The sequence below is a fragment of the Melozone crissalis genome, unplaced genomic scaffold, assembly GCF_028551555.1.
Source record: "Melozone crissalis strain CALT ecotype California unplaced genomic scaffold, PUWL_Pcris_2 ptg000023l_1, whole genome shotgun sequence".
Taxonomy (NCBI): domain Eukaryota; kingdom Metazoa; phylum Chordata; class Aves; order Passeriformes; family Passerellidae; genus Melozone; species Melozone crissalis.
This window is the reverse complement of record NW_026535801.1, coordinates 40,575,879-40,586,801: the sequence shown is the minus strand read 5'-3', so window position 1 is coordinate 40,586,801 and position 10,923 is coordinate 40,575,879. Positions and strand designations below refer to the sequence as shown.

The window sequence follows — 10,923 nt, the reverse complement described above, 5'->3', positions numbered from 1 at the left end:
TAATTACCATGGGAAGTGGGGAATGGGATGTACCAAAGTTATCAATATGTATTTGTATTTGGGGTATTCAGTACTGGTATAGATAAAAGGGCTCTGTGATCACCTGTAAATCACAGTGTGTATTTGGGAATTATCCCACAATAAGCAAACACTTTCTAACTCGAAACTGTTGGAGAGTTTTTGGATATTGGTACCAGATCAATATCCATATTGGGAATGGGATGTACTAAAGTTATCAATATGCATTTATATTTTGAGTATTCAGTACTTGTACAGATAAAAGGACTCTGTAATCACCTGTAAATGGTGGTGTGTATTTGGGAGCTATCCCACAATAAACATTCACTTTCTAACATTAAACTGTTGGAGAGTTTTTGGATATCAGTACTAGATCAATATCCACATTAGGAATGGGATGTACCAAAGTTATGAACATGTATTTGTATTTTGGGCATTCAATACTTGCATAGATAAAGGACTCTGTGATCACCTGTAAATTGGGGTGTGTATTTGGGAATTATCCCACAATAAACATTCACTTTCTAACATTAAACTGTTAGAGAGTTTTTGTCCGTCACAGTTGGATATCGGTTTTCTCCAGGCTCCAACTATAATTACAATTATAGATAATTATAATATTATATACAAATTTCCGTAAATTACATAATAAAGAATATATAATACCAAATATAAATATAATACCTACATTTATAGTATTTATATTTTAAATATAATGGATTATACAGTATATATTTTTAAATAAAATATATTAAGGTATTTCATATCTTTATATTTTCTACTATATCTTTTATTACATATTAAAATATTTTATTATATATTTACTTATACAGTTTATTATATATTTTTCTGTGTATTTATTACATTGACATTTATTATATATATTTGTTTTACATGTTATCTATATTTTATTAAATATTTAACTATGTTTCATTATATATTTAATTATATATTTTAATTAATTTATTAATATAGTATATTATATAATTTTTCATGTTTGTAATATATTTTACATTATATATTCTTGAATACATTTTCTTATTTCTATGTTATTATGTATGTATTATTTTATTTTATTATGTATTTACTAATATATTTTAATACCTATTTTTAATACAGGCTCATATATATTTTTAATACAGACGTATATATTTATTACATAATATTCATTATATATATTATTATAGATATTTTCTATATCATAGATTTATTGTATATTATTATTTTTGTATATTTTCTTTATATTTGTGTTATATATTTATTCATTTAATATTTTTATATATTATATATTTATTATATTTACTAATATACCCAAATATATATTATCATTATTGTTGTTGTTGTTTTGTTGTTAATTTCTATATTAGAGTCTTATTACTACTATATATAGATATTATATGCTATATTATTTAATTATTATTATTTACAATATATATTTATATTTATACAGTATTGTTATCATATTCCTATTCACATTCATATATTCATATTCAATAAATTATTCCATTTATTTTTCTAATAAATTGAATAAATTATTATTGTTTTGTTCCCCAAGTGCTGGTGCCCAGCACTAAAATTTCCCCTCAAACCCCAACTTTTTTCCCTGAAAAGCCCAGAGGAATTTCTGGCAGGGATCTGCCAGCTCTGGGTGACTCCTGGGGCTGGATGTGGAAGCTCCCAAGGAAAATTCCCACTTTTCCATGGACAGGGAAAGGCCTTTCCCAAAGGAATTAAAAGACCTCGAAATGCAGCTCAACCCAACCCAATTTTTATTTTTTGCTGCTTTTTAGAGCAAAGAGACTTTGATTTTTACCCCATCCCAAAGGTGAGAGGAGGAAATTGAGGAGTTTATTATTGGTAATTTTATTAAAGTGACAAAAGTGAGGGGGACAAGTGACAAATGCCTTAAAACCGCCCCAGTTTGGGCCAGTTTAACAAAGCTGGAGATAAAGCCGAGCTTTGCAGCCTTCATCCAAGACTTGGTTTTACTGTAGAACTCAAACCAGACTTGAACATTTATCCAGGGAGACACTGCATGCCCAAAACCACTTTTATTTCTTTTATTTCTTTTATTTCTTTAATTTTAATTGAAATATTTACAATTTCCAGGAGAATCCAAGCGGGAATTCAGCAGGAGAGAACACAGACCGGCTGTGCAATCAATCAATCAATCAATCAATCAGTCAATCAATCACTGTTAATTACAGTTCTTTTCGCTGAGCAGAAGCAAGGGCTGGGTTCAGATGTTCATAAATAAATGAAAATAAAGTGAACACACCATAAAAATGAAATATGAACACAAGGAAGCCTCTAAAATAAATAAAAATGGACAGGTGTCTGTGCTTGTACCTCAGTCCTGGCCACAAACCTCGGGAATTCTGCATCCAGCAGGGATGGATTGAAAATCCAACAACCTCAGCACCCCCCAGCACCCAGACTGCATTTTACCACTGCAATAATTCCCTTAATATTAGCTTTTTTTGGCACATTTTCATTTAAAAATCAGAATTTTCCAGTTGATCCCAACTTGATGTTTTTATTGCATTAAGTGAGGCTCCTTTTCCAGTTTTTGCCCCACTTCCAGGGTTTTTGGAGGGTTTTTCCCACCACCAGCTCTTCTCGCTGGAATGTTTTCCATTTGTGGAGAAACCCCTGGGGAACCCCAAATTGCACCTGGGCTGCTGTGCCAGAGTGAGGAAATACAATAGAATAAAATGGGATAGGATGGGATAGGATATGGAAAAGAGAAAATCAGAATAGAATAGAATAGAATAGAATAGAATTAGACATTAAAATCAAAATAGAATTAGAGTTAATATAGACTAGAACAAGACTACCGCAAGAATAATAATAGGAAATAGAATATATTAAGAAGAGAATAAGAATAAAAATAGATCAAGAATAATAGGAAATAGAATAGAGTAAGAGATTAGAATAAAAGTAAGATAGAAAATAGGATAAAATAGGACAGAATTAGAATGGAATAGGAATAAAGAATAGAGTAAGAACAGGATAAAGGATGGAATAGTAATGGGTTAAAAATAATATTAGAATAAAGAAAAATAGAATAGAGTAGAATAGAATAGAATAGAATAGAATAGAATAGAATAGAATAGAAAAGAAAAAGAGGAAGAATAAAAGTAATAAGAATTAGAATGGAATACAAAACAAAAATGAATAGAATAGAATAGAATAGAATAGAATAGAATAGAATAGAATAGAATAGAATAGGAGGAAGAATAAAAGTTAGAATAAGAATTAGAATGGAATACAAAACAAAAATGAATAGAATAGAATAGAATAGAATAGAATAGAATGATGAATAAAAGGAAGACTAAGAATCAGAATTGAAAACAAAAATAAATGAATAGAATAGAATAGAATAGAATAGAATAGAATAGAGGAAGAATGAGAGGGAGAATACAAATACGAATACAAACACGAATACTAGTAAGTTAAGAAACAAACTAGAATAAGGAAAACCAATAGAATTAGAATAGAATAAGAAAAGAATGATAGTAAGATCAGGATAAACCATGGGAAGGGACTCTGGGAATTGTGCAGCATGCTCAGGAATACAGTGGCAGTCACACACTGACACTTCCAGGGACACTGGTGGCTGAGCCAGCTCCAGCAGTGCTGCACTTCAAAGTCCTCGTTCCATGCCAGCATCTATAAAATCCCAGTTTTTCCCTCAAAACCCATCAGCTCTGTCATCAATTACCCAGCAATGCTGGCATGGCTGCAGGGAGAGCCCGAGGTGCCCATCCAGGGATGTTCCACATCCAGGAGCACCTGGATGTGATCCCAAGGGTTTTACCCACAGGATGGCACTCGGAGCCCTGCTTCTGATGGGGTGCCTTTCCCACCCATCCCTCCTTCTATCCCAAACCTCCCCCAAGCAGCCTCTGGAAGGAAGGCCCCAAACACAGCCCAGGGGTCCACGGGCACCTCAACCCTCTGGATTTTGGGGAGGTGCTCCACCTGGAGGTGGAGGTGCTCCTGGAGGTCCTCCAGGTGCTCCTGGAGGTGCTCCAGGGCTCATCACAGAGCCCACCCTGCCTTGATCCAGTGGGCAAAGGAAACCCAAACACAGGCACAGAGAAATCAACACCAGCACGTCAACATTCGTCCAAGGTTTGGGTCACTCTGGAGCCCCCAGGGCGACCTGCAGCTCAGAACAAGGTCAAACAGCGCTTTCACCACAAAAAGCAGCGAGGAACGAGGCTTGGGAGCACCCTGCCCTGTCTGGAAGGGAAATCCAGGCCCAGAGGGACTGGGGGAATCGGGGCTCTGCTTTTAGGGTGCAGTTCTTCCAAGAGAAGAGCCTGCTTGGCACCACGGGTACATTCAGCTTTTTTCATGGTTGGTTGTTTCAGCAACCAGAGAAATCAAGCACATCCTGCTGATTTTCATCCACATATAAACCACAAAGATTTTTATAAAAATGTTACTAATTGTACCTAAAGCATGAATCGAGTAATTTATTTATCTCTTTGTCCCAGGCTTAAAAAACACAAGTTTCTTTTCTAAACAAAGCCTGATGAAATACAGATTTTTATTTTTCCCCCCGGTCTTTTTCCTGGTGGCTTTGACACAGGGAACAATCCTCCCTCCCCCCCCCCAAAAAAAATCCTGAAAGCAAACTAGAAACCAGCAGTGGATTTAAGGCGAGCAGATTTGATGTGAAAGGTGAACTAAAACACCTCCTTGGAGGAAAAAACCCACATGCAGCAAACAACTTGGGTGAGCAAACCACGACCCACGGCAGGGAAAAAACAAACCCCAAACGCTTTCAACTCAAGTTCAGCTTCCCCTGCACGTTCCCCACTCCGTGTTGTCCCTATTCCCTGGGGAATGCAGGGGCAGGGAGGCCCCTCTGGGTGTTTTTGGGGGTACAAAGTATAAATACAGGAGAGGTCATGCCACGGACGAGATGCAGAGATTGCACACGGTTATTGCATGCGCTGGGACCGGACGCGCCGAGGACGCGGCCCTCGCTCGGAACCCCGCGGGACGCGCCCAGCCCCTGGAGCACCGAGCCCACCCTGGCTCCCCCCGGCTCCCCCGAGCCCACCCCGGCCCCTGGGCGGCCCCGAGCCCCCGGCAGCCCCCGCTGCCCTCCTGGCAGTCCCAGCCGTGTTATGTGAAGCGGTCGGAATTCATTTTGCGCAGTTTGGGCGGGAGGTTCCCCTCCATCCTGCCGCCGCCCCCCGAGAGCTTCTGCAGCTTGGGGGGCAGCTCTGCCACCGACTGGCTCATGGGATCCGACATCATCTTCGTGGTCTTAGAGCCCAGTTTCTCCTCGGAGTTGCCGGGCACCGAGCTGATGCGCTGGAGTTTCATGGGCAGGTCGCCCATGCTGTAGGCCTTCTCCGAAGTGGTGGAGCTCATCCTGAGCAGTTTTTTTGGGAAGTCGTCCCTCCCGGTGATTTTCTGCAGTTTTGAGGGCAGCTTTGTGCCCACCTCGTCGAGCCCATCCAGGCACTCCACGGAGTTGTTCCTCTCCTTGCTGTTGCTGACGGCGGGCGGGATCAGGGGCGAGGACATGAGGAGCATCTCCTCCTGCTCCTTCACGCTGTAGGGCGGGGTGGGCACCTCGAAGGTGGCGTGGAACTGGGAATAATCCACCTTGAAGAACCCCTCCTCCAAGGAGATCACCGGGAAGAAGCGGTGGCCCCAGAGCACCTCGTCCTCCGTGTAGGATGTCCTGGCTTGGCACGTCATCCCTGCAAGGAGAAAGGAGGAAAAGCTTCCAGCAGTCCTGAGAAATTGGGAATGCACAGAAATCCTTCAGCAATTCCATGAAATGGATTTTGTGGGTTTAAATGTATTTAAAAAAAAAAAAAAGAAAAAGGATTGGCCTGCTCTTGTTTGGAGGAAATGATGCACCAGGGGAGATTTAGTTGGATATTAGGGAAAATTCCTTCATGGAAAGGGTTGTCCAAGGCAGTGGTGGAGTCCCCATCCCTGGAGGGATTTCAAAGCCCTGTGGATGTGGCCCCTGGGGACATGGGACAGTGGCCTGATGGTTGGACTTGATGGCCTTAAAGGTCTTTTCCAACCCTAAGGATTCCATGATTTTAGGATTCTACAGCTGTTAAATTGCCATTCCAAAGGGGGAAGGAGCCAACACCAGCGGAAGGGGCAGAACTGAAGAATTCCCACCTACATTTACCGACCCTTTCTGAAGGTGCTGCTGCCAAAGGGGCATCAGGGCTACCTGAGAACCCTGGGACTGCACCAGCAGGAGCTGTAAGGGCAAATGGGACCTGTCAGATCCTAAAGTATTCCTAAGTCATTCCATATTCCCAAATTATTCCATATTCCTAAGTCATTCCACATTTCCCTCATATCCATGAACGCACACAAAACCAGCCCCTCATCAGCACATTCCAACATATCACCAAGTCCTACAAAATACATTTATTCCTCCCCAAAGGCCTCACCAATCTGCTCCCACACCCATCGCTGCCAGGCTGGGATCCAGCTCCAAAAGATTAACAGGGAATAAAATCCATGACTAAGAGGCACAAAACATACTGCCCTTCCTCTTCCTCCCACTGTGGAGAAAAGTCCCCTCAAGCATCAGCCCTGGCCACCCTGGTGACTCCTGGGAATCAGAGGGAGATGATGCTCATGGATTGCTGGAGGCTTCCAGAAGAAATCCTGCTTTTTTTCATCATCATCATCATTATTATTATTATTATTTTTAACCACTCTCTGTAGAAATCTGCAAATAGATTTACGCTGCCATTTGCTCCACACGCAGCCAAGTGGAAATGTGACATTTGGATTTCAGGAAGCTCCATCCACCTCTGCAAACACATCCCCTGCCTGGCTCACCAGGAGCCAGGAGAAAAGGAAGGGAACTTGGGAAGGCACAGGAAAAACAACAGCGGGGCTGCAGCGGGGGGGAGTGGGATGGAATGTGACACACAGCCAGGAAAATTCCAGTTTATCCCACCTCATGCTGCTGCTGATGGAATCAGTGCTGGTCCTGCTGCTGATCACAAGACAAAACTCTTGTTTCTCACTTTATCTCTTGGGAGGAAAACATGAATCCAGGGGTTTTAGCACTGGATGCTGCTCCCACTGCCAGGGAGAGCTCACATCTGCAGGAGCACAGCCAGAGCCACCCCACAGCCTCACCCAGGACACAGTTTGTACTTCCCAGTGAATTTTCACCCAGAGCCCAGGTGCTCCTGTCTATGAAGTGGAGTGGAAGCAATCCCGTTCCTAAAGGGCTTAGGAAAAACCTGCAATTCTGAGAGAAATGGCAATTTGAGTGAGTTCCTCTTCCAGCTGGGCCCCTCGCTCTGCAGCTGCTCAGCAGCTGCTTCATCAGCACATCCCAGAGCTTCCCCTTCTGAGCCTCAGCCCTGACCCTGACTGGGACCTCCTTAGGGACTGAATGTGGGATTCCACATCTGCATCCAAATCCACATCTGTATGCCCATCCACATCTAAATCAGTATCCACATCTGTATCCCCATCCACATCTGCATCCACATCCCTTTCTGCATCTCCAGACCCATCTGCATTCCCATCCCTATCCCAATTCCTATTCACACCTATTTCCATATCCACATCTACATTCTCATCCCTGTCAGCATTCCCATCCCATTCCCATCCTCATCCCCTTCTGCATCCACGTCTCCAGACACAGATCCATCCACACTCACACTCCCATCCAAATTCCCATCCCAGTCTGCATCCACACCCCTGTCATCTCATTCCCATCCCCATCCCCTTCTGCACCCATATCTCCAGACCCAGATCCACCTGCATTCCCACTCCCATCCCCACCCAAATTCCCATTCCAATCCCAATCCCCATCCTCATCTGCACCAGCATTCCCATGCCCTGTCCCATGTGCATCCCCATTCCCACCCCAGGCAATCCCATGGCAATGTCCCAAGGACTATTTCCACCTCCTGTCCCATGGCCCTCCCTCTCCCAGCAGGCTTTCCAAGGAGGAATTATTACCATGGAAAAATGATCAGCAGAATCTCAGGAAAATCAACTGCAGATTCTGTCTCATTCCCACATCAGCTCACTGGAGGGGAAAATATCTGCAGGAATATCATTTGTCTTTCAGATCCATTTATCTCCTTCCCAACAAACCCAAGGGCACAAATTATTTAAGAGCCTCTCAGGGTGAAGAGCAGCAGCCAATATTCCCAACGTCCTTGGGAATACGTGTCAGCCAGCAGACAGTGCTGAGAGGTGCTACCATGGCCAGGACGAGAAATCAATTCCCAGCTTTTCTTCCAGCCCTGCTGCATTTTCCAGCTTTTCCTTTGTGTTCTGTTCTCTCAGCAACGCCTTAGCCCCAGCCCTGAGCTCTCACTGTTGTTCTGCTGTTCCACACTTGTATTCCAGCAACAACAGAACCCCACAATGGTTTGGGTGAGAAGGGATTTAAAAAACAAAACCATTCCATCCCTGCCATGGCAGAGACACCTCCACCATCCCAGGGTGCTCCAAGCCCCATCCAACCTGGCCTTGGGCACTGCCAGGGATCCAGGGGCAGCCACAGCTGCTCTGGCAATCCCAGCCCAGCCAGGAATTCCCAGTTCCCAATGTCCCATCCATCCCTGCCCTCTGGCACTGGGAGCCATTCCCTGGCTCCTGTCCCTCCATCCCTTGTCCCCAGTCCCTCTCAGCTCTCCTGGAGCCCCTTCAGGCCCTGCCAGGGGCTCTGAGCTCTGCCTGGAGCCTTCCCTTCTCCAGGGGAACATTCCCAGCCCTCCCAGAGCAGAGGGGCTTCATCCAACCCCAAATCCATGAACATTTCCACGTTTTCCCACACACAGATCAGGATCAGTTGCTCCCCACCTCTGTCAGCCCTTCTGACAACCACCCCAGGATTCTTTTCCATGAATTTTCCTCATGGATATCCCTCCCTCCTGGTTCCCAGTGTTCCATTCCTGCTGTTGGCATGGAAGGGTTTTCATTTTTTGAGCTTTTTCCCCTGAGGAGTTTCCCCTCAGCAGGGCCCGCGGTCTGCACTGCTCTGAGGCCTGCACCCCGACCACAGGCCTGATCCCATCTCCCCAAGTTCTCCCCACAATTAATATCCATTTGCAGGATAAATTCCCAGCTCTAGCTTGGGAGCAAACAGGCTGCCTGCAGTGGAATTATTTATTATGGAATTAAGCAGTGTTTGTCAAAAGAAAAGCCTTTGGAGCATTTTGTTCCCTGCTCCCAGCTCAGCCCCCCTCACTGAGGGCTCTGGGAACCAGCAAAGCTCTGCCTGCACACAAATCCCACCTGAGCAGGTACAACAGTTCCAGCAGAAACACCCCAAAATATCCAATAAACCCCTTCTCCATCTCTTCAAAACCAGCGAGTGCTTTTTGTGCATGTGGGGAACCCAGAGGAGCTGTGGCTGCCCCATCCCTAAAAGTGTCCAAGGCCACTTGGACAACCTGGGATGGTGGAAGGTGTCCCAATCATCCAATTAAGGATCCTCCTTAATTTCCCTTCCAATCCAAGCCATTCCACGACTCTGTGACTCGCTGTCAGCCCAGCTCATTGCTGCTTTCCCAGATTAATGAGGGGGCAGATGGAGGCCAAAAAAAAAAAGCCGTAAATAAATGCTTTGACTAATTCCACCCTCTAATAATCCTCCAATTACTTCCAAATTTCCAAAGGGCCCAGATGGAGCTGGCTGTTTTCGAGAGCTCATCATAAATTGCCTTGAAAAGAATCCCAGCCCTGTTATTTATCCCATTTGATCCCCGAACTTGGCCGCTGCCTGGGAAATCACAGATCATTAATCAGCTTTTAACAGCTTCCCCCTGCCCTGGGAGAGGCCTCAGAAGCAATTCTGGCACCCAAAGGTTCCCTGGCTCTTTCTCTCTCCAAAGGAACGCCAGAAATGTCACCTTCAGCCGTTAGCTGGACACAGGGACACACGGGTGTCCTTCCCAATGGGGAAAAGTTCATCCTCATCAGTGCAAAGAGGGAATTAATTGAGAATTGCAGCAACTCACAGCACAGGGTCCCAACGGCCACAAAAAGAACATCTCTGTGTCCTAGCATTGGGAGGAAGAGGCACCTCCAGCAGGACTTCCTGGCCAAAAGGCATAAATATCCTTCTTTTTGTCAGGTTTTTACCTTTTTCCTTAGGAAGGGCTCCTGTCCTGCAGGTTAAAACCCCCAGAGCTGAGCCAGGGGCTCCCTCCCTGTGCACTTTGAGGGGATGATCTGCCTTAAACCTGCAGCTTACCTGTAAAACCTCCAAAATACCTGCGAAAAATTAATCACACAGCAAAGTTTGATGAATTCCTGACAACTGAGCTAATTTAGAACAGCAATTTAAGGCCCATGAAGGGAAGAGTAAAGCCTGATTGGGACTTGATATAGAGACATACAACACCTGCCCTTTGCTCTTGTAGGACTGAGGGAGGATTTGCTGCTGCAGGGAGAAGGATTCCCACAGCAACCTCTCCTCTTCCAGGAGAGCAGGGGAATGATGGAATCTTGGGATGGTCTGGGTGACGGGGGAAATCAAGGATCAGAAATCAGGGTTCATCCCACCCCTGCCATGGGCAGGGACACCATCCCAGGCTGCTCCAAGACTCATCCAGCCTGGCCTGGGATGATCCCAGGGATCCAGGGGCAGCCACAGCTTCACCCCAAATACAGAGATATCACCTGGTTCATCCCATTTAGCTAAGGAAAACTAATAAATGGGATAACTGATAAACAAGATATCCTGATGTTCACATCTGCAACGGTGACAGACTGTTACCATGATATTTTCTGAAAAATCTTCTTTGCCCAGGATTTTTCTCCTGAGAAGCCTCAGAAAAGAAATGAAGAAACATAAACAATAATTACCTGATTGCTTTGGAATGTGGTCTGGAGGTTGCTCACCAACAGGTGCATCTTTGA

At 44.4% G+C, this 10,923-nt stretch overlaps 1 protein-coding gene across 1 annotated transcript in view; it reads right to left on the bottom strand.

The window, feature by feature from the left end:
- Positions 1–5,107: 5,107 nt before the first annotated feature.
- The window catches only part of KCNJ3 (potassium inwardly rectifying channel subfamily J member 3), a 28,869-nt gene continuing 23,053 nt past the window's right edge, over positions 5,108–10,923 (bottom strand). The window contains exon 3 of the mRNA XM_054277771.1: positions 5,108–5,747. Coding sequence (XP_054133746.1) covers positions 5,161–5,747 — 587 coding nt within the window. The 3' untranslated portion in view covers positions 5,108–5,160. The remainder of the gene's footprint in view (positions 5,748–10,923) is intronic.